Raw genomic sequence first — 25,326 nt, 5'->3', positions numbered from 1 at the left:
AAGTCAGACAGACGACAGAGAAGGAATTAAGGCTCTGGGCTCTCACTGAGAAAACCCCTCTTCCCCTGAGAAGAGGACAGAAGAGGAGACAGGAGAGGACACCAGAGGACTTGGAAAGAAAGAATATCATGATAATATAGAGGAGCAATGATGTAAAAGGAGTGGAGAACAATAGAAGGTGTGTGAAAAGCTCAAGTATGGACAGAAGAGGTTGGAGGAAGCAGAGGTGAAGCAGAAGAAATGTGAAGAATAGACAGCACAGCATGTATCGAGCTTGAGAGCAGCAGGTTCAGTGAAAAAACTGTCGGAGCGGCTGAATGGTTTGGAGGGTACCAGAAATACCAAACCAGAGTGAAACATATCAGTGTCATAAGAAATATCAGATTGGATGAAACACAGACATTAGGATAAATGTCAGATAGCACAGAACGAGAGTGATACCTCATATTAAAACAAGTCAGATGAGCTGAATCTCAGGAAGAACAACTGTATATTCATTAACTGGGACTTGTTTAGAGGTGGGGCAGAAAATATTCATACCGGAATATATTGTATTACTTCCTCCTGTTTTTTATTTTTTTTAACATGCAGGCGCTCTAAACAGATTCTCCTGCCAATTTCACTTCACTGAGTCACTACTTCATGACGCCTCGTGGTGTAAAATTCAGTAAAGCATTAGCTTGGCCTGGCTAGCTTTACTTTTAACTCATCCATCTTCTTCTCAAGGGGCTTTTCATGTGTTTAGTCACAGTAGCACTCCATGTCATAATGCACTGAACTAGCTCATTGAATCCCTTCCCCTCTACCGCAATGAGTGGCAGCATATCTCCTCCAAGCGGCACCTTTCCCCCCGGCTAGCAGCAACATGATCTTTGACTGCGAGCCATCCTCGGACATAGCTGCAGGGTGCTTGTTCTCAATGTGATACAGCATAGTGCTATAGTGCTTTAACTAAAGAGTAGCATCACACATTTTAACTTATAGTTGAGTGTGTTGCCACACTAAACATGTTTCACTTTTTTTTACCTCAGACTGCTCTAGCAAAGCGGTTAGCAGACAGTGTGTCTGTATGCAAATGAACCTGTAGACCCACATGTGTAACCAATCAAACATGTTCTCAGCGTTTGACATTTAGCCATTGACATCGATATTATGGATTGTAGATGTTTGTTTTTTCCAATGTATCATTCAGATCATTAACCTAAGCAACATAAATGAAACAAGACAGAGTAAGTACTATTTTAATAGTACTGGTGCTTGCTGCTCTCACACAGTTTGAGATGCCTAATTAGACCGCCTGCTTCTCTTCCTCAACAACTCTTTCGCTCAAAATGTGTACTGTTTCTTTCACTCAACTCTGTCCTTTCCGGTGTAGTTCCCATTTTCTCTCCTACCTTTCTCTTTTCTTTCCTTCCCCTGCCTCTGTTACTTCACAACTCTCATCTCCTGTTTACACTTTTAAAGCAGGCTAAAAACACAGAGTAGTTGTATTCATTACTTTTAAGAATAGGAGGAGACGAAAGGGAAATGGGGGAAGGAGAGAGGGATAAACGGGAGAGGAGATATGAATGGAAAATGGATCAAAATAAGAGGAAAGGTTGTATATTGGAGGAGCGGAGAGGGAGATGGAAAGAGGTGGAAAGGTGAGCGCCACAAATATCACAGCACTGATGGAATCCCTCGCTCGTCGAGTCGGGGGGAAAAATAACGCCCAGCTGTCAGTCAAGTGCCCCCCAAATGGCTGTCAGTAGTTGCCATGGTTACCATCCCCACACTGACATTATTATGTGGTTCTCCCCATAGAGCAAATGCACAGATGTGTGTCACCAGCTTGTGTGTGTATCTCTCTGACCCCACAATGAAGCTCCACCAGGCATTTCACATGGTTAGTAGTAGAGTTGTCATATTGGGTGAAGATGCTGCAACAACGTGCCTCTCCTGTCTGTCTTTTGACACTATTTGTCTTTTTTAATTTTTCTTTCCTTTTGTATGTATTCTCTCAGAAGAGAAAGCCTATTAGCACGAAGGAAGGTGTGTGTGTCTGTGTGTTTCCCACCCGGCTGGTGTCAGATTTCCCTTTCTGTTGCTGTGATTGACAGCTGTCAGAGGTGATGTGTCAGAGGCAGGGCCAGGATGGCAGTGAACTGTACCGGCCACCTCCAGGGAGGAGAAAGCAGGGGTTGACACCAACCTAGATGCTTTGATCAGATCTGAGATCAGCACTGTCATATCCTGTGGTGACAGTGTGTCAGTGATGCCAGCGGTGTATTGTGCTTGTTTATGTGTGTATGTTTTATATCTTTAGAGCTGAGAATTGAAATACACAAAAACGTTTATTAGAAATTGCGCATGAACAGTGATTCCTTTATTTATGAAGATGTGGAGGAGAGTAGGCGCTCAGATAATGTAATTAATATATAGCATGATGATTGTCAGAGGTCGATACTTTTAACTTAGAAGACCCCAGGTCAATATCCATTACATTTTTAAGGACTGTTCCCCAGTTCATGAAATTATGTAAGAACAACATAAAGACAAAACTTTTCCTACCTTTACCAGACTGGTTTAGTTGCCTTTTGTCACTGTTGATGTCAGTTTAAATTAGAGCTGCAATAATTAATCGGTTTGAGAAATTGTCTGAATTGTCTGATCACAGCTTCTTAAATGTGAATATTTTCTGTTTTCTTTACTCCTCCATGGCACCATCTGTATGGACCAAACACCCAATTGATTAATTGAGAAATAGACAGATTAATCAATAATGACAATAATACTTACCTTCAACCCCTGTTTTTAAATGTTTAAATGTTTTATTTATCTTAAGAAGTAGGAACATTTCTCAACCCATAAAAACACTTGCCTCGGTTCACCTAAATAATTATAAATGACCAAATGTGGACATAAATGGTTTTCAGTGGATAGTGATGCAATGTATTTACCCCAAAGATGATCTGTCTGATGGCTTTGGTGATACCAGAACTGTATCTTAATGATACACCTCACATTTATAATTAAATGTGTTGCATCTACAGTGGTTCACCATCTAATCTATCAGTAATAACAAGATGATAAGCTCACACTGCTGCAAATCCAATTGAACCATGTATTTTGTGGGACAGAAAATATATACAGTACTTCAACCACATTTTGCGAGCTGTTAGCCACTGGTTCACTAATGTTGATCATTTCTATTTATGTATGCTGTATTTCTTGTGACTGCAAAACATCTGCATATTTTCTGGAGACCCTACAGAGGTCACTGGAAATGTGGAGGAGACATTGAAATTCAGAAAATGTTAGATAAAAAAAAGATTAGTGTAGTTTAACTGAACTTGAACTTGTCACCTAAACCTACATTGTCATCGTGTGTGAACTGGTCTCTTATCATTTCACATCACAAACATGTGACGTCTCTTCCCATCACAAGCTCGTGTGAACAGTGAATGTGGAAACTGCTTCTAGGTAAAAAGGAGGTGTTTATGTGTCTGACATTGTAATCATTTAATGGGGGTGCGTTGCGTCATGTGTGGTGTCTGTTCTTTCACAGTAATTGCTTTAAAAGCTGTATAGGTGAATTTGTAAAAAGGGCACTGCCATGTGATGTGTCCTTTGGCAGAGAGACAATGTTTAAATATCAGCAAAGGATCGTCATAGTTTATCTATTGGTGGAACGGTTCCTTTTAATCCAACATTTCTCAAATCTTTATTTTTGTCACCACAAGGAACATCAATACAGTTAATTTAGGTAACTTTTGGAGTCTGCTTTAATTGAGGTGGAAGAGTGAAAGAACGATTCAATTAAGTGATTAAGCTGCAAGTGCATTAGAGAGAGAGAGAAGATACTAAGTGTTTTTAGTCTGAATGAACATGCATGCCAGAGCCAGCAGAAATGCCAAAAGTCTTTCTTTTTTTTTATGTGGAAGCACGAGAGAGAGAAGAGGCAGCATCCCCTCATACCAAAGCTAAAAGCCTCTGGCAGATATATTGAAGAAATCAATACTTAGAGATGAATGAGTACTAACTGTAGAATTCAGTTCCTCGTCTTCTTAGCTGATTAGTTGACTGATGAATTCAGAGTTTTCCCTTCAGACATCTGTTCTACTGTTTTATTTGACCATAAAGGCATTAATTCCAAATGACATGTCACGAGCATGGCATTATAAGGATTTTCAGAAACTCTCTGCTAAAAATACAAACACTATTTTAGTGTGGTACCTTTATTCCCGCAGACCTCTCTGTGACTCGGATGGCAGCTTTTAGCTTTCCGCTGCCTGCCTCTGGATGAAAAGAGGGAAGCAGCGAGAGAAAGAGAGAGCCATGACTCATTCACATTATCCTCTGAAGTGGAAATCCTGAAAACGTGTCTTACTCACACAAAAACACACACTCACACTCACACAAACAGACACACACACACACACACACACACACACACACACACACACACACACACAACACGCGCGCAGGGGGAGCCCAGGAGCCCATTTGGAGTGCCACCATGTGTGATGTGCTTTGAGCGGCAGCCAGTCATCGAGTGTGGAGCCTCAAATTCTTTCTCAGAGGGAGAAAGTGTGTTTTAACCCATGTCCCTAACTGTAGCCCCAACTCTATGTGGAAAAAATGTTAGATGGTTAAGAAGGTTTGTTGATTTCACTCACCTCCTCGACACTGACAACAGACAGACTGAAAGTCTAGTCTTTACACTAGCGAAAGGGACAGTTCAACATTGAAGAAGCTCATGTAAAATACATGCATCATGGGAATTCTCACAGCCTATCTACAAATTGGTCAATTATTCTTGTTTATACAAAGGTAATGGAGAATATGTGCATTATTTCCTCTCATGTTATCTCCTTACCACATCAGAGCACATTAATATGTATAGACAGGTGATATTTCATATTCTTCTTGTTCTCTACATACCAATGTGTTTCTGTCCTCTCTGCTCCCTCAAGCCCATTTGTTCCTTCTGATGATGTAAATCTTTAAAAACCAGTCACAAATATGTCAACAACCAATGTGTCTGTCCTTTTCCAAATCGTTTTAACATTACTACAGAAATATGGAGGAAGCAAACCTGGCTAGCATTGGGAATCTGACATTAGGCAAACTGCTTTTGATGTAAAGTTAGCAAACCCATATACGTTAACTTGTGTTTTGCTAACATTAGCTCACCTAAGGTGTCACAAATAACTACTTAAAGTTTCTCAAAAGTTTTGTAAAAGTAGTGGCAAATCATGAAACCATGTGCCGTCATGTGGCGCAGTCGAGATGAATGATTTGATGCAAGTCATGCTGCAATTTACGACTAAGTCTGCAAGCAAGCAGGAACGGCTGCCTAGATACCAGAGGTGTTTCTTTGTTTTGAGAAAAAAAACAAGAGAGAAAAACAGAGAAAATGCCAAAGGTGGTGTTGACGATTTCACACTAGAAAAAAGAGCCATGTACACATAGGGACACAGCTGAAAGTGGGCTGAAACAATAAAACAGCTAAAGTTCAAGAAGCTGTTACTGAAAACCATCTTGCAGCCTGGATACTCTCCAGCCAGTGATGGTTTCAGAGCTTTGTCTGAAAGCCTTTCAAAGTCTCTTACAGTCCCTGGGCTTGAAAGGATGACAGGAAGCATTACCCACATTTTGATGCCTTTACTGCTACCAGGCGTCAGGACTCGTTAAACAGACGAATGAAAGTGAACTGGAGAGTGTATATTCATTCTTATCAAGCCCTTTGCATGCTAGACTCTCCCTAAACCATTAGGTGCCACTATCATCACCGTCATTCATCAAATTTTTCATAGATCAGAATTAATGACAAGGTCTCTATTCATTTTCGTCAAACCTTCCCTTTTTTTGGGGAACATAAATTCTCCATTAATGTCCATCTCAGTTGAAACTGGTTTATTGAGACTGAGGCCTGCCCATTTTATCACTCAAGATCAAGAGAATATGATCTTAGGCCTAGTGTTTTCCAAGCATGAAATGAAGAGTGATACAATCTCTCACCCAAGAGTCTGAATATAAGAAGAAATCACTTAATGCTTTGTTCCCTGGCCTGAAGATAGTGTGGTTTGTGGCAGGGGTGTAAATCTCTTGAAACCTCAAGATTTGATTCTGATTCACAGGGCTGAAATCATTGATGCATCTTGACTCTTAATTCACTTTTTTATTTCTCTACATGATTTATTTTTTCTCACTATGTGATGACTGGCTATTTTTAAAACACCTTTGCTTGCGCTTGTCCGTTTTACATGTTTGGTTTCACCATCTAGTTGGTTCAGCTGTAAGGAAAGTACAGCACCCTCTTGCAAAAGTTGTTACAGGTGATCATTGAGAAGAGAATCACAATGCCTCTAAGAACAGATTTTTTTTCCCTGTGCTAGTTTGTGGGGGAAGTACTTGCAAGCTGTTTGCAAACTTACTTGTAAGGCTTCCGCCTGTTTACATGTGACAAGGGAGGACTTCCTGTGCTCCTTTATAAACAGTGAAATGTCTTTAGGTTTCAGTGCTGTGGAGCCCATGTGGGACATGTGACTCAGTTTGTCTTATCATGTCAGGTTTAACTGAAACCAACTGGATAGAAGCTCATGTTCTTTCAAGACCTACTCTTCCCAAATGACTTTAGAAACGACCAAAACCAACGATTTATAAGTCCATCTCAGAGAGCTTTCCTCCATGCCTACCCTGTCTGTTTTAGCCCCAAGTGCATTTATTCCTACTGAAGAAGTAAATCGTAAAAAATTGGTGATTTAATACATTACTTATAAAAATGCTCCATACTTTCCTTCAACAGTTGGACACTGTAGTTTTTAGCAAATGTGACTCAATCAGGAGTAAAGAGTCCACCTGTTGGGGACTACTTTCTGATGTGGATTTATGCACATTTAGTTAGTATTTGAGCAGCAGGACTGTGTATTTGGTTTCGACTAAAAATAAACTCCAGCTCCCACGTTTGTCACAATCAAAGAACATGTCGCCCAGTGCAACAGTGTGGCTCATTGATGTGTTTTTAATTGGTAGTTTATTTTAAACACTGTAGAGAATAAGCTATATCAGGCTTTAGCCACAATAGCAACACCAATCATTTCATTGTTGGTTTTAATCTTTTCATGGAATTTGGTGGACTTAAGATAAAAGTTGTGTATTGTTATTTCTTGTTATTTTACATTGTCATCTAAATTATGACACCAGTTGTGCACAAGGCTCAGTGTCATGTGATAAATCCTGTATTTGTGATATTTTGTGGTATTTTCACAGCTTACTTAGATAAGAGTTTCACAGGAATAGTGTATATGGAGCATGATGGTAGCGTGCCAACTCATGGCCAACAGAGTACATAAATAGTCTGTGTTGACAAATGTTTTTCCTTCTCTCCAAGGGAACTGTTTCTGATTACTTTCCCCTTTGTGTCTCCACAGAAACCTGCTGGACAGGGATACCTTCTCAAAATCAGACCCAAGTAAGATCCACCACCTTTCTGTTTGTCTGTCACCAACATATGGGTTTCTGTCTGTGCATGATTGTTCACAGAGGTTGAAAAATTTCTTGGCTCTATCTTTTTTGAGCTTCATAAAGTAATGGAAGTGATGGAAGGAAATTTGAAACGTTTTATGTATGTAGCCCAAGAGAGAAGGGCATAAGGCAAAAGGAAAGGAAATACATGTATAAAAAGTAAAGTACAAATGAGAAAAAAATGCAGAATATAAGGTGAACAAATGGAGCGTGTGGGAGTGAGAAATCAATTAGGGACTGAAGGAAGGTCTTGTCTTTTGCAGTATGTAGTCGTGAGTCACTCCTCATGTGTAAGTGTTTTTTTCACTAAATGTGGGAGCTGGGCTCGAGGCAGGTCTGACTAATGCACGAGGCCAACAAAGAAGCTTCTCCCTATAGATTCTCAGAACAGGTGGTAACTCTCCTCAAGGGTAAAATCTTCAACATTTTCAATATGCTTACTTCAGCTGTGGTGATTTCTCTTGCACTACTGTGGTAATCCTGTTATTATAACAGTGCCATTTGCCATTTATCTGAAGGATATAGAAAAGAAAGAAAGAGCACTCATGACCTGGCTGCTACTGGTGCTTTATAGGATACTATTAGCAACCTGTTCTCCTAGCCTGCCAGTCTGTACTGATATTAGAGGAGCATCACCAACTGCAGCAACTTCACTGCTGGTCTTCAGTTCAATTTTGGGCATATGCTATCAAATGGGGGGTGCAACACTGGAATATGTCAAAAAGTACGACTGTAATGCACAAATCAGCATTAACAAGTTAACGTTATCTAGCTTGTTAACTACTAAGACATCAGCAAACTAGTGTTGATTGATTTATGCTTGCTTCTAAAGAAAAGAACCATAATACATTGAAGCAACAGAGTTCTTATAACCCTCGGTTAGAGGTGTACCTCTGAAAAATCTCCTTTTGGTGGACCATGTAGCCCTAACACTTCCTCATACCTGACTCTCAGCAAGATTCGGTACACCCTACTGCTAGGCGTGAATGCGCAAAACAGAGGGGTGCTGGGGGCGAGGGGTGTATTGGGAACGAGCCATGGAATGCTTGAGTCACTGTTTCGATGACTTGACAGAAAAGTAATCACTTGACACTCTACTTGGACTTATGATAAGGACTCGTGACTTGACATCTCTTGAGATATAATGACTGTAATGACTTGTCCGTGTTCATTTTTATGTTTTCAGTTGAGTTATTTAGTGATGGGGAGGGAAAGGAAAATAAGAGACAAGCTTTTATAAAGTAATTTGTCATTTATGTTCAGTCATTTATGACACTAAATAGCAATTATAACACAAGTTCAAATAATTCTCATACTTTTAAACAGGTATGAAAATAATTGTCCATTAATACCATTATTCGACAGGTACTAATGGCTCGTCTTTTCTCTTTATAAAGACCTGGAGTACCTTGACTAGAGAGTTGAGTTACATGTCTATGTGAGCGTGTGTGTTAGGGAGTGTGGGTTGTGCATATTGTTATTGTTATCAAAGAAGATATTTTTTATCTTGAGGTGTGTGTGAATTTGGGATTATGATATCAGGATGACTTTTGGTGCTATATGATGATATGATGCTATATGACAACCAACACACACGCTACACACACACACAAACTGTCTTTGCAAAACATAGCATGTCAGCACCTTTACAGTAGCATGGGATAAAAATGACTCAAGGTGATGATGATGGCAGTGATGAACACGATGACGAGGATGACAGTGATTAGCATGATGACGATGAGGGGAAGGAGGAGGAGGAGGAGGAGGAGGAGGAAGGAGCTCTGTGGGCTTTACCCATACTCATCTCTTGTGCTGAGTAGCACTTGTGATTATGCTGAGCACGGTGTCTTCAGTCTCCTGATATGAACCAGCCTGACAGGGCTGAAGAACGATTGAGGATGTAAAAAAGAATATAAAATACTGGACATATAGAGGTAGCTTGGATCTGTCACTCACTGGCAAAAAATACCATTAAAACGTAAAGAGCAGTGATCCAAAAAAAAAAGGAAAGAAAAAGAAGGCTTTCTTGTGCAAGTGGAAAAATTACATAAAGTCCTACAGTACCTGTAAGCTGCCAGACTGTGAAGAAACTTTTCTCTTCTGTTATTGGTTCCCTAAAATATCACCATCTATTAGAGCATAAAGAAATATCTTGTGTGTCTGCGGGGGTGTGCACACTATATCCTTCAGTCACTTATGTGAAAAGAACATCAAAGGCCTCCTGAAATGAAGCGTTTGATGAGTGAGCTCAGTAATTTGCCTCTTAGTGAGTTGTCTTGTTTCAGTAAATTGCTTAATGGCCTTTCACCATCTGAAGATGGACAGGAATATAAAATATATGTTAAGGCTTCATGAATAAAAGTATTAGGTTCTTTGATGTTTTTCTCTAATTCCTGCATTTATGGTTCATTAGTCATATTCTAACAGATCTCATACAGCAAATACCATGGCATTTAAGTTTGTTTTTTCTTTCTTTATTTGCTCACAGAGTAATATTTGTCCATCCTTCCCCTTGTTAGCCCACTCACCAGTTCAGCAGTATGATTATAAAGAAAAATCCCGTTGTGCAGCGGCCACGTAGTTGGTGAGAAAGTTTTGAGGAAAATGCCTTCACAACTACAATAGAAATTAGCATTGCTTTTAGCATGTTAAAGATTATGATATTTAATGTTATGTGATCATGTTATGTGTCTTTGTTTTTACAGTTTGTGTTCTCTACACACAAGGCATGGGCAACAAGGAGTGGAGAGAGGTGAGTGTGTATCAAAGAAGATGCAGTCAGGCTGCATTATAAATAAGAATATTCACAGACTCTGCAATATTTTGATAAAGGTGTGTGACAAAACATCATTGTAGTCATGGCTGTAATCACCAGTTTCATCCTGATATGATGACATCACAAAGTCTGCCACAATATGATTTCCATTCAATTCAATTCAGGGGCCTGTGATCAATATGAGATGATATCATCTGCCCATTTAACACAATCAGTAACTGAAAAAGCTGCCACCACTTTTTATTTCTGATTTTTGCCATGAAAGAAATACACATAAATAATTGTATAGCATTGTAACCAGTTAAGTACAGTAAAGTTTATGTTAAATGTACTCCACTAACACAAAACTTTTAACAACTCTATACCTTAATAATAATTGTCAGTGAGACAAAACAATTGTCACTAATATTAGCTTTATCCTATGGCATTTTACATAGTGTAATTAGCCAAGCGGCTAGCAGACTTTTCCTCTACTAATAGCTAAACCAAGATTTTAACCAAGATGATGTGTGATGATGATTGTCTAACTGACATGCCCGAAATAAATCCATAAATAAATAAACAAATTACACGTATTATTTAAACTTTTCTTACTCACCACTGGTTTCAGTCACTGCATCAATCAGCAGAACATCAGTGTCCACTTCATGTTGCGTCAGCAGCATCATCAATCTTCATCCAAAATTTAGGGTTAAAGTACAGCTGAAGCTGATTAGTTGAACAAGTATTTGGTCATAAATCAGCTTAAGTTTACAGCATAAAGTAATAAATCTGACTCTCACTGTAATTGTGATAATAAACCCCACTTTGTGCTTGTAGACACATCCAGTACTAACAACTTGTTTATGAGCGTGTATGACTGTACTGGGCTCACCTGTGTGTTTCACAATAATAAATATTCATGAATGTAAATGAGGTTCAGATCTTGCAGACTCAATCATTGGCAGATATTCATAGTTGTGAGTAGCCCGTCATCTGCATGCATGATTAATAAGCTAAGTTAAATGCCAAACCAGGGGCCTACTTGACCCCCATTGACTTGATACTTCAGCCGCTCTGCATTCATTAAAGCTATCGATGTTGTGTCTCCTGACGGGGAAAGGCCTGCGGCTAATTAGTTATTCACATGAGTCACTGCAATTTTACAAAGTGCCTGTAAAAACTGTGATTTGAGTAAGATCAATGTTTAAATGTGTGGTGCTGCAGAAATAAAACTTGGAAGTCTTCAAAGATTATTTAGATTTGGTTCATCACATTCCTTTGTTGTACAACATTTAGAAAAACAGAAATATTTTGGAGCAAAGCTTGTGTAATTTATCCAAGTGGTATTCTTATCCATCGTTTATCTCACTTTTTTGTCCAGTTTGGAAGAACAGAGGTGATAGACAACACGCTAAACCCAGACTTTGTGCGGAAATTCATTTTGGACTACTTCTTTGAAGAGCGACAGAACCTCCGATTTGACCTGTAAGTAATACCTACATGTACACCTGTGTGTGTGTGTCTGTCATTGTGGTAAAATGATGATGGTAATATTTATTGAGATTAATGCTTCGGGAACCAGACATTGTAAATGCAAAGTGACACTTGTGGTTCTGGACTTGATATTTGGTTTACTCAATGTTAGAAGCCTCTTCTTGAAAGCATCTCTTTCACATTATTAGCTCATAAAATGCAAACTGCGCTACCATTAGACGGCTCCAGATGTCACCTGCCAAATGAGGAATTATTTTTCGTTTTATAATTCTTCTATTCCAGAGCCACAAAAATGGTTGTTTATCTCAGATGTTTTTTCTCTTAACTGTATATTTGGCATAGAACACAGTTTTCTAGTAAACTCTCTTTCTCTCAATTAACTTACATTAAGAGAAAGTTAAGTAGATTGCACAGTGAATCTGCCACTTGATAATATTAATTAATGCCTAATATTGGCTTATTATAAAACAAATGCTGGAAGAAGGACTTAATTTTAAACAAACATGCACTGAAACAGTGTAAAAATGTCAAAGAATTCGAACAATATTGCTTTAAACTGCATTATTTAGTATTTTAATGTGGATTTGTGCTGCATATTCATCTTCACGTCTTTTTTCCAAAAGTCCTTTTTTTACCTTGACACTGCCAGAGAGTGATTTATTGCACAGAAGTGCATTTAACTAGGGCAGCTTTATTTGTCTAGTTGCATTTGTGTGCTCTATATATTGGCTGATAAAAACTGTATTGGCAAAATATGTTGGTCCAGTATAATTTTTACTGCTGATATTCAGCACTTTGTACAAAATGCCACCCACATCCACATCCACATCCATACAATGAATTTTAAGGCATCAAATAGGATTTTCTTGGGCACTATGAGAGCATATTTTTAAAAAGCTTAACGTGCTCTGCCTCTCTTTATAAGGTCTTAAAATACACATTGGTATCAGTGTGGGCTTTAATTTGTGAAAGTAATGGCTGTTGGTATGAGCTCCAGAAAAGATAAACCAGTGTATCAGTTGTTTGTCCCCAGTTGAAAAGACTCAGGATTGACTGTCTTATTACTGATATCATCAATACCTCTCTGTATCATTAACCACTCAGTGTAAGATTCATTTAGTAAGGTTGGATCTCTTGATACTAGTGAGTACTGTAACTCATATCCGTATGTTGTGATCTCTGTGTCTGGATCTCACACTTGATTCCTGTGCATAGAAGCAAATGATGCTATCTGTAGGAGACAGTGGGTCGTTAGATTCATTAAGCAGACAGACTGCCTGTAGGTGAGGGGATTCTCTTTCTCAATTTGCTCTCAGATTGCATTACAAAGGGGAATTTCGTGGCTTGATTTTATTAAATGGAGACTAATTATATTATAATCTATGAACCAGGGCGCCAAACTGACAACCCAACCGAGAGCAGAAAGTTAGACTCTTTGAAGAGGAGTTAGTGTCTCTGCATATATTGTGTGCATTTGCCTGTGAGAGGTGGAGAGAGAGAGCAAGACAGAGACAAAATGCTTGATGTGCGTATTTGTGTGGGTGGAGGTATGTCTATATTTGTGCATCAGGCTTTCTGTATCCTTATTTTGCCCAGCTGTGAGGCAAGGCAGGTTTATTTATATAGCAACATTCAGACACAAGGCAATTCAAGGTGCTTTACAGAGCACATCAGTACATAAAAAAAGACATTTAGAATAGCATCTAAAATACAATAAAAACAAAATGTGACAAAAGAATAGTCAAGGATATAAAAACAAAAACAAGAAACTGAATAGTTACAGATTTAAACCAAGCCCTGTATCTGTTTTAGTGGAAAGCTGCTTTATGATCATTGGTTCTCGTCTTATTGCAAACACATTTTCTGTAATGTGCTGCAATAGTCTAAATCTTCTCTTCGTGGACTGTGGGTTAGTATGGGGAGGTACAGGAAGTAGACATGTTGCCATTACTGCACTATTGTCTCGCTACGATATCTGTGCGTTTGAATGAATGAACTTTACTTTCTATGCAATTTCACATTTGACAGCAATGTCTAGGATATCGGGAACAACCTGTACAGTCCTCCACTGCTCAGACAGAAGTGGCAGACTTCAACTTTGAAAAACAAAACCTGAATGTGAACCACACAAGCCTTTAATTCATGAATTCATGAAGAGTGCCCCTGTCTGAGACCATACACTTTATATGGAGTCACTGGGGGTGCAGAAGACCAAGAGCGACAACCTCCAAGCAAGCAAACTGCACACTGAAAATAGAAAGTTACCCTAACCCCTAACCTGACTGCTAAAGGTACAAACCTAAACAAGCCAGCAGCTGTTACCCTGTCTTTGTGGAGATGTAGCTGTTTAATACCTGGGCTCACCACCCACGCACAAATGTATGGAGTTCCCACAACCACTAGGTTGCACCCTGGGTTCAGCACCTCTCAAGACAATTGTGATTGGTTTAAAGAAATACAAACAAGATAAGGCAGAGCCTTCTCCAGTGCTGGCACAGGCATTATTTTACAAACTTCTTTGCTTTACAGTTTGATTACAGATTCAGTGATCGGCTTTTGATGCCACTCATGTGCCTCAGGTCTTGAAAAAGACTAGAAAAAAGGACAATGTGGTGAATTTGGCTTGTTTATTTGGCTGGATTGCCTCATTGAGGTCATGTGTCAGTGGATGATTGTTTGCTGTTGCTTTTGGTACAGATAGTAACCCCGTCTATCCACACGTGTGCTGGTGATTCAGTGTCTCAGCTGGTCGCTCCGTCACAATACATACTCATCTCACAAGAGAAGTGTCACCGCTTCACGTGGACACTCACAAACAACAAAACCGATACGTGTGTGTGCCTTGTGTCTACATTCTCACATACTGTGTGTGGCCATAGTGACAATGTTGTGTGCTTGTGCATGACGTGTTTCTGACCATGTGTGCGGTTTAGTGACGGTAACCATAACAACCGGGGTTCCAGGGGATGGTGGGTGTGATATAGGAGCGGACAGATTTTCCTCAGGGAAAGAGAAGCATTTAACCTTTCATATCTACTCTGCCTGCTCCACTTGTGTGCTGCGCCATGTTATGACCCAGGATACATTATCACATATAATTGGACTGGTATCAACCTGTTAAATAATTTTTCTGAAATGTACAAAAATAGAACATTTCAGTTTGTTTTGTTGTTGCCTTGTGTGTGAATGTACGAGTGCATGCCTCTGTGCTTGCTGTCTCTTGAATGGTTTTCTGAATGGAACTGAGTATCTGAGGAACAAAACAGCACACTGGCTTTTTGTGAGTCTTTTTTTGTGTGTGATGCTAGTGTCGTTCAGTGCTTGCATCCCTGTTATAGAAACATGCATGTCTTTTTGTCTGTGAATGTGTTTGCGCGTTCGTGTTTTGGTTGAACTTGCTGCCCCTCTCATCTCTGACAGCCATAGATAGCTGGCGCTGCCGGCCTGCAGAGCGTAACACAGTCTGCGATGATGGCAGATGAAAGAATGTTTCCTCCCTCAGGCACATCAAGATGGGATCTGTATGAAAAAAACTGTAACAGTGCAAAGGTTAAGAAACTGGTACAGTAAGTCCCCTGAATATGAATTATGAAACTGAATCATGTGTAATAACCAGCTCTGCAAGTTTGTATCTTCATTAATAGAGAGTGTGGATTTGAAAACAGTATCAATTTGTTATCAGTATAACAACTTGTAAAACTATTACTGCTCCGACTAATAATTTTTATAAGAGAACTTATAAACTTATAATAAGTTCCCGCGAGGATGAATCCTATCTATGGTGATCACTTCGTTTTCCTTGTTGCACCACAACGGGCTGAAAGTTTTAACATTTTAGACATTAGGCATGGTCAATATAAAGTAATTCAGTGACAGCTTCTCAAACTTCAGCTGTTTTTTTTGTTTCAGCTCACTTTCAGCCATGTCCCTAGCTGTACATGGCTCTTCTTTTCTTGTGTGAAATCGTCAACACCACCTTTGGCATTTTCTCTCTGTCTCACTCTCTCGTGTGTTTTTCTCAAAACAAAGAAAACACCTCTGGCATCCACTTGGCCCATCCTGCTTGTTTGCAGACTTACTTGCGCCTCAGCTGTACATTGCAGGATCACTTACATCAAGTCACTCATCTCAACTGTACCATATGGAGGCTCTTTGTGTGATGATTTGCCATCACTTTTGAGGAAGTTGAAGCAGTTATTTGTAGCATTTGGCTCAGGTTGCATGTCCTGTGTCAATCAAGTGTTTGGGTTTATTATCCAACAACACATATGCCAGGTGCACTGTAGACTCAAATTACCCATAGGTGCATTCATGTCTGTTTGCCTACTGTGTTGTCTTTCCTAAGCAATAAAAACACTGCTGGACACAAGTATCATGGAGCAAGTATTATGGAGCGCAAACCCTTTCTTTTCATACTCATGTTTACATGCCTTAAGGCAGAGCCTAGCTACTGACAGACTGACTGACTAATGAAGAATTTTACTTTGTCAAGCACTTTGGTTAATGGCCTGCAAAACTACTGACTTTCCCATCAGCCTCATCTTTGCATTTTGTTCTAATCAGCAAAATATTAGCATGCTAACACACTAAGATAAGACATTAAACATCTACATGCTAAAATTGCCATTGTGAGCATTGCAAGCATTTAGCTGTGCTCAAGTACAGCCTGACAGAGCTGTCCAAAGGAGCAACAGAGCCATATACAAGTAGATCAAGGTCAAGGTTTTTCATTCATCAGTTTATTAGTTCATGATTTTGCACTCTGCATTATACAGTAATACATACAATAAACAATATAGTATATACAATTACAGTATCTTGAATGAAGAGTTAATGTTGACACTGGAGGATTTGTTTGATTTGATTGTCCGATTGTATGCTAAACCAAGCGAAAATAGAAAAATAAAGGATTCAGATTAAAACAGAAAAACAGATAAATAAAAATTGACCTCCCTCTGAGTCAGTGCGGACCCTTTGTTGATAGTGAGGCCTTTCTCCTTTAGAGGAGTGTCTGTATGGTTTGTCCAGTTCGATGGTAGAGACACAGAGAACAAGTCTGATGATAAGATTGTATTTAATCATTTTGAACATTTAGTCATGCTTTTGGATTCAGATTAATTTAAAATACTAATAAGTGTGCAACACATGGGCGCACACACGCACGCACAGACACACACACACACACACACACACGCACAGGCACATGCAGGATGTACATTATCCTAAACAGTTCTGTAAAGTAACTGAATTGCCCCTCATTTCTCCCTCAGAATATCATGCATCAAAGGGCAATCCATTTTAAGTGGGGGGTGAAATGACCTGAGCTGTGAAATGACCTCAAATTGCAGAGTGAATGGCTTGTCTGATTGCTTCTCATTCTTTAGAGTAGCCTCTGCACTGGAGGGGCCATTTCTGGACAATTTTGTATCGCTGTAAGTGTTGCCTGTATGAAGAACCCTGCAGGTGAAATGAAGGAATAAAAAGTGTGTAAAAATATTCAAACACACGATAAAATACCACAAAAGCACACTGAAACTCACACTAATGGGAAAACACGAAAACATAAACGAGAATAGACATTTATTTACTTACTTACTCACTAGCACAATATTTCTTGCTTTCTCCTTGTCCCTTTTTCACGTGCACACACACATATAGTCTCACAATCTTCTGTATGACTGCCAATTAGCCCAGTTAGTGTCACTTTAATGGAGGATGCCTGTAAACCTGTGATGCTGGGTAGTGAAATACCCCAAGCCTCTGGTGAGATCATCTGCGACAAGCTGCTTGCTGATTTACTCTATCTGTAATCCCTGTTGTGTTCCCAGCTGAGCTCCTGTCACCCTCCATTGCTTCCTAATGCATTGACTCTTGCTCTCTTTTCTTTTTTTCTATAGGTATGATGTCGACTCGAAGAGTGCCAACCTGTCAAAACATGTGAGTACCAAAACCGGTCTTGGTAAAGTGTGTTTTTGTGAAGGCATGTATATTTGCATTTCTTTCTCTTTTTTTTTTTGCACACTTTCGCTGATTTTCTTTCTGTGGGTTTGGAGGAGTGTTTGTGTGAGCATGATTGCTGTCCTTGGTATTATTAGCCTCATTTCAGGCCTCAAAACAGTAATTTGGCCATTACAATGAGTGTGTTTATCATCTAATGTAATAGGACTGACGGCCCATAGCTAATTTAGAATTTAAATAAACATTGATTTCCCCTGTTCACCCTGCTTTTTTGCAGCGATAGCAGTGATTAGCATAACGGTAATTAGGAACAACAATGCGATACACTTGGTCTTTGCCTGCAGTAATAGCTGTGTCCTGCCTATTGCATCATGGGGATTGCAGTTCAAATGGTCTGATGCAGCTCACTTGGAAAGGTTTTCCTTAGAGTGTTGGACTAGATATTTATGCCATCATATGTTGCTATTATATTATTTTTGATGACTGGATCAAGAGATCGCTGGGTTGGTTTGTCATTTTTTAACCACTTATCTCTTCTTTGAGCAGAATCTACTTATTATACATTATTACAGATGCATCCTCATGTTTTAAAAACTTCCAGCCAGTGTTTACAAGCTGTTCAAACCATGTATCAAGGTAACTATTTATTGTTTATTGTAAAGTTGCAACTGATAATTATAATACTTTGTAAATGGTTAATAATTACTGTATAGGTCTTTATTAAAGACTATCTGAATGGACGTTATAAAGTTGCAACTGATGTTTTTAAACCTTTACAATTGTTTGATAAATGGTTTATAAAGCTTTTTGTTTTTGTTAACACTCAGGTAACTATTAACTAAAGTATAATAAAGTATAAATTCACCATCTATACATGATGGAGAGTGTGCATAGCTTAGCATTTTAGCAAGACTAAAACAGGGTGAAAAGCTATCCTGGCTCTGTACAATGGTGTAACAAAATGTGTCTACCAGCTCCTTTAATGCTCACTGATTAACATGTTGTATCTCTTTTGTTTAACCGACCAAAACCAAAGTGAATACAAGACAGCTCACTGTTTCACAGGGGGTAAATGTCCAACTATTTCTTGGATCCAGGATAAGTTTCCAGGCAACCAGCGAAATCTCCTTGTATAGCTTTTACACTTTGGTACAGATTCAATAATTGCGATACAATGTGTTAATTAGTGAGCTTTAGAGTTTTTGACCTTCAGACTGTCAGTCTAATTGTTTACCATGTTTCCAGTCTTTATGCTAAGCTGGGTTAGCTTGCTGCAGGTGGTAGACATTTACTCAGTGCAGATTTGTGTACTTCCCAAAATGTCCAATTTTGTATCTGTTATCGTGCAACAATAGAGGAACCATCTTAATTTCATCCATTCACTGTCTGTAATCTTGTGTACACATGCCTGTTTTCAGGAAATCGGCTTTCCAGTGATATCTGAGACATGTTTGGCCAGGTGTGTGCTTTGGTGATGGCCAATAATGACCTGGCAAAGATATCACAGCATCAATTAAAATGATGGAAGGCAAAAAAACTATGCGTGCCGTGTGAAAAAACTAATTTCAAGTAGGGCTCACTTGACTTTTGTGTTCCAGTCTGCCTCTGTGCAGTGCTGCACACAGACAACATTCTCCGCCCTTCAGCTCTTATCAGTGTTTACTATTCAGTGTCCAGCCCAACCGGTCTGCCCACATATCTGATGACATAGACACACACCGTCACTGACTGTGTGTCATTTGGAGAAATAGAGAGGGTGGGGATTATTGGAAGAAACAGTCAGAGATGAGAAATTTGTGATCTCAGGCTTTAAGCATGTTTCAACCTAAATGTCTGCATTTGTTTTCAAACGCACACAGTGCTATTAAAAACATTAAAATAAAAGACTTTATATTGCAAATGCTTTCTTTATAGCACAGAACTAAACAATAAGTTGTAATGACAGAACTGCACTCAGACATGCTTTTTGTCCTCGGGTGATGATAATGCTACGATGCTAATGTTCATCTGCTATCCAGGGAGGATAAACAATGACTGCTTCTTTAGACTTACAAAGTGTGGACTATTGAATGTGACTGTGGGCCACATTTCTACTACACTATGGCACCAAATCACATGCATTTTTCTGGCATTTTTCATATCATAAAGCCATTTAATGACCTCAGGGGAAGAAATGTAATATTTCTAATGAAGACCTCTGTAGAAGCACAGGAAACGCTGCTTGAATGCTTGTAGATTCTGAAATTTCAGAAGCGTTGCATGTACCTCTTGAAATGGATGGAGAACCACAGAAAGTGTATTTTATTTAGCTCAGTATCACCGTGTGGCTAAAGACTGAATGCTGCAATGCAATGCAATTTACAGTATGTTCAGTCATATTGATTCATATTGATTTCAATGCTGGAGTAAGTGGTGGGTTTTCATGTTTAGACCTTTAATTACAAGCCACTTGAAGCCAGAGATAGGTTATCTATTGCAAAACATTTTTTCCGGCATTTTAATTGTTAGTAGTTGTGTTTTTATGTGCTAGAAAGAAGGTCTGGTTTGAGAGGCATCAAAGCTGTTGGCGCTCTTAAATGTGACTCTTACTGGAAGGAAAATAAAGAAAATTGCTTCGCTTTGACTTCAAGTCACATGTAGGTAGTGTTTGTAAAAAAAAAAGTTAGCGCGATATATCTTTTGTGCTGCCCCTCTATGTGACAGGTGACATCAGTATTATTACATCTGTCGGTCATAAATCAATATGACTGCTTGCAATGTTGCTGCAAGGCTTTATTATGGTTACTGTCTGCTATCTATCTCCAACAATAGTTCATGGTGAGCTTTAGTTTTAAGAGTTGCTGTTGTAAGATAGCTGAATGAAAGCCAACAAATGCACAGCTGGCATTTATTTGTCAGCAGGCTGAAGCTACGTGCAGGTAAATTGAATATTACAGTGAGAAATGCTCTAGTCAAGTTTAGTCCCTCTCATTTTCCCCCCAGGATCTCTCTCTTGTGTTATGATGCATTGTTGTCTCCCCGGATGTAATCCATTCCTCTTGTGCTTTCTTCTTTTCTTTTTCTTGTCTCGTACTCTGGCATTCCATCACCTTTTCTTTTTTACTTCTTGACTTGTACCCTTGTTCTCTCAATATCTTTCTATCTCGATCTGTCCATTTGCCGTTTCCCTCCCTCACTCTGTCTTTCCTCCCCCTCGCCTCACTTTATTATAATCAATAAGCCCATACAAGAAGAGACAGGCATGTTGGCTCAGAGGCAGCGTACTCGCCTCGATCCAGGTCTCAGGGGGGAAAGGCAGAGAGCCAATCCATTAGACGGTGTTTTAACATGGGAGCTGTATGCTGCAGGCACACCTGGGAACCAAGTGTGGAATACACAGGGACTGATCGAGAGTCCTTTTATTATTTCTATCTCTGTATGCAGACAGATAGAAAGCCAGGCTGACTGAACATATTTCAGAAATACATTGCTATTCAAAGGCATTTATTTGAAATAGGTTGAAAAGCTTATGTGAGTGTATTTTTCTGCGTTTAAATGACATATATTTCTGCTCTGAGCTCCCAAATGTGGTGTCCATCTGACCACGTAATAGTCGCCAATCAAAACATCTGTAAAAGCTCTGGGCACTGTCGTCTAATAAGTCGCCTTTTATTAAATATACTTATTTGCTTTTTCATAAAGTGTTACATAAGAAGACCGATGGTTGATGCAAACACTGTAAACGGGGAAACAAAATCTGCCTAATCTTTAGTTAGTCCTGCAGCATAATCCAAATGTAAGGTTCACCCTGAATGGTCAGTTTTTCCAAAATAGAAAATAATGCTTTGCAAACAACCTCCACAAAAGTCATTGTTGATAAGGTGATGCTACAGTATATAGCAGTTAGGTTCGTTTGTCCCTAAATTAATGACAGCAGTTTGCCATTAATGCTACTGTGGTGTGAAAAGGGAAAAGAATAAAAACACCCAAGGGAGAGGCACTTAACACTGTTATCAATAATGTTTTTTATATCTATCGGCTCACACTCCCCCTAAACTACTCATCCACTGCAGCCTCAGCCTATCATCTATCAAACAGTTGATTTTCCTGTAATTAATAAATGGAGCCATGCCCACACAACTATCTCTTTTCATATTAAACCTTTTTTTTTTTAATCCCATGCTGTTATATATTTAGCCATTAGCAGCACAGAGCAGCTTCTGCGATGGACCTCATGCTGGAAACAGCGACAGTTGCTAGGTGATTTGTGACTTTACTGCACAACCTCTACATCAAAGACATGGAAAAATATCATAAAAAGCACACATGACAAAAAGGTTTATAAAAGTATTATTTTAGCCTTGCTGTTTGCTGATGTGGCCAAAGTAAATGAGTTTATGGCCGGGTAAAGTGAGAAAGAGACAGAACAACAGAAGAGGCTAATCAATGGAGAAAAGAGAAGCCATTATGTTAGTGCTGCTTGGAGCTGCTCTAGTCGGATATTAGCGACAGAGTTCAATAATGACAAATAGTCTCACTAGTGTGCCCCCTGGTGAAAGAGGGCATGTTTCTGTAATAGCTTCAATACAATTTATGTATAAGCTTATTTTTTACTCCAAGCTGTAAGCTGATTGTCAATATAAGACAACAGGCAAAGCAAATAACATACAACATATATAAATTCCATTTTGTCATGCAATCCAATTTAGTTTCCAGGACTGGCAGATTTTTTGTGTTTGCAGTCTTTCCATCTCTCTGCCTTTCTGTCAGTCTCAGCTGTAAAGTTTCATTATCTGGTGGCGATTTAATTTAACAGGAAAGTGGCAAGGGAGCAGAGTGGGGCAGGTGTGAGGGCTGGTGGGAGGAAGGCTTAATGTGCCTGCCAATATGATATGTCAATGGGGAACACTGAGGTATTTGAAATGGTTTGGCCCCTCTAGGGTTGTGCTCTGTAGAGATCAAGGACGAGGCTCATTTTTGTTTCTTCAGTGGGGTTTTACCAATTCAATTGTATGTGTGTTTATTTCTTTTTTGTCTGTAGGACTTGTCTGCATAACAAACAAATGAATGCTTTTTTAAAACCCTCTTTCTCTAACACTGCAGGATTTTCTGGGCCAGGCTTACTGTACTCTCGGAGAGGTGGTTGGATCATTGGGCAGTCGCTCGGAAAAACCACTCGGGTGAGTAGGAGTGTCCATAGCTGAGAGTGTGTCAATATTTCAGTGATTATCTGACCAATGTTGATTGATGGTAATAGCAAATGAAATCAAATAACTGTCAGGGCTGTGTGGGATGTTTTCCCTACAGAGTATGCAGGTAGGATTCAGACTTTTCCTTTGGGAGTCACTGTGTGTGAGCGTGTTTTACACCTGCAGTTGTTTCACAATTTTCAAGGCTGTTCTCTATATCTGCGATGGCTTCTTCTTTTATAAGAACTCTCTCCCACTTGTGCCTGAAAAATTGTCCCTGAGGGAAATGTTTCTCCCTCAGGAACATCCTTTGAGCAGTCAATACTCTTTGCACAAGTTGTTCTAGCTGTCCACTGGTGCACTTTTGTAATAAGGGTGAAAAGTGGGTTAAGTGATCGCCTTTTTTCTACACAGGCAGAATATATATAATGTATATACAGGACATTACATAAGTGGTTGATCTGGTCGGTCTGTTACACGAACTATGAAGCTACAGCCAGCATGTGACTCGCTTACCATAAATACTTGAAGCAGAAGCAGCACATAACTCACCTTCAAATCACAAACTGTCACAATTAGATTTGTGTTTTTGTACAGATTAAACAAAGGAGATATTACATGTTAATTAATTTACTTTCCTGTTGCTTTTTTTTAATTAGTTAATTAATTTTCTTATTATTTTGAGAAAGCCGTGCTAGCTGTTTTCCCCTCTTTCTAGTTTTTGGCTAAGCTAAGCTAATCACCTGCTGGTTGTGGCTTATTATTTATTTTAAAGACATAAGAGTGGTATATACAAGACATAATGTCAAAATATTCTTTCTTTTTAAAAAAAAAAATTAAGTCTTTGTTGCAAACATACAATAACATTGAATATAGTAAAGAAAAAAGAGCATAAGAATAAAACAAACTAAGACAAAATAATTGTGAGGACAACTAGATAAAAACCATCTGAGCAAAAGGAGAGAAAAAAAATCAAAGAATAAATGAATGAATAATAAATCAGGTATGGTCACAATACATATGTCTCTTTTACACAAAATTCAATCACATCTAATCAGGCTAGGTGATGGGGAGAGGTAGAGGCAGAGAATAACACTCTACAAGCATGAAACACAAAAAAGATATTGGTTGTTTTAAATAAGTACTACTCCACCACACTTGTTGACGCTGCCTTTTTGCTGATTATGTAAAGTTTTAATTAATCCACTGAGAAGTTTGGTAAATCTCACCATCTCATCAAGTCCGTCTCTCAACATCTTTGACACTGGAACAGTGAATCCATCTGTACAGTAAATTAATAACCACAGACATGTTAACAACCAGTGTGAAAGCCAGAATAAAACACTGAAATCCTGTAAGCCAGCTAAGCTAGAGTTACAGGTCAGTGGATGAAAATATATGAGGTGTTAGACACAGAGCTTTAGAGCTGAGAAATGTCCAGAGAAGAATACCTGCTGTTTGGTAATTGGGATGACTCAAAGAGAAACAGGGGTGCATCACTTAGTTTTCAGGAACAGTGCATACCTCCATTTTTTAATGAACATACACAGATAAACACTCCTACACACTCAGGGAATACATACACATATAAACACAGGCTCGTTACAATGCTCGTGTTCATTAGGCTTGTTAGGCCGCCTGTGCTCTACAGCAAACACATATAGATTTCCATACCGCCATCTCTTGTGTATTTATGCATGTGTTTCCTTGCACATATGTTCATGAAGGTGTGATCCTGATCCTTTGTTGTTGTTGTTGTTGTACAAGTTCTGTGTTCTTCGTTTACGTGACGTTGAACCAGCAGTACATAATGGCCTAAGTGAGCCTTCATATTATAACCTCTTTTTCCATGCAAGTGAAATAAAAGGATCTATTCCATATCACAATATTGTTCCAGCCAAATATTGCAATACACATTATCGTGGTGGGGGTGGGGTTCAGGTTTTTCTTGCGATATATTTTATTTTATTTCATCTGTAACGTCACATGCATCTCAGATATGCAGTCAAATTGACCTGTAGTTCTTAATACTTAGTATGTAACAATTAAGAAATATTTTTCCAATCAGAGGAATAAAACTTTAGGCTCAAAAGTATTTTATCCATCAGTTCTTCATCCATAGGGAGAAAATACATTTGCATTAACCACTGAGTGAGACTTTTCATCTTTAATTTATCATTGCTGATGTGTTGGAGAGCGAAGATCAATGATGGATGCAAATCAACACAAAATCTCTCTCTGGTGCTATTAGTGTGACATTCAGTATTTTAAATGTTCTGTTTTAGAAACAATACTAAGGTTGTATGGTTAATATTTTTAAATGTGAATGTATCAAAATAAGGTAGACTTAAGATTAGTGCCAAGGCTGATCAGAGCATTTGTAATTGATCGGTATCGAAGCCTGATCCAGAACCAGTCTTTAATATTATTTAAACTGTT

At 38.9% G+C, this 25,326-nt stretch overlaps 1 protein-coding gene across 1 annotated transcript in view; it reads left to right on the top strand.

Moving 5' to 3' along the window:
• The window catches only part of LOC311252764 (copine-8), a 93,154-nt gene that overhangs the window by 15,877 nt on the left and 51,951 nt on the right, over positions 1-25,326 (top strand). The window contains exons 2-6 of the mRNA XM_084346285.1: positions 7,416-7,456; positions 10,215-10,261; positions 11,649-11,752; positions 17,659-17,698; positions 22,802-22,878. Of these exons, the coding sequence (XP_084202411.1) occupies positions 7,416-7,456; positions 10,215-10,261; positions 11,649-11,752; positions 17,659-17,698; positions 22,802-22,878 (309 nt within the window). The remainder of the gene's footprint in view (positions 1-7,415; positions 7,457-10,214; positions 10,262-11,648; positions 11,753-17,658; positions 17,699-22,801; positions 22,879-25,326) is intronic.

This window comes from Pagrus pagrus (assembly GCF_965226575.1).
Source record: "Pagrus pagrus genome assembly, chromosome: 23".
NCBI lineage: Eukaryota > Metazoa > Chordata > Actinopteri > Spariformes > Sparidae > Pagrus > Pagrus pagrus.
The sequence above is the reverse complement of the archived record's forward strand: the minus strand, read 5'-3'. Positions and strand labels throughout refer to the sequence as shown.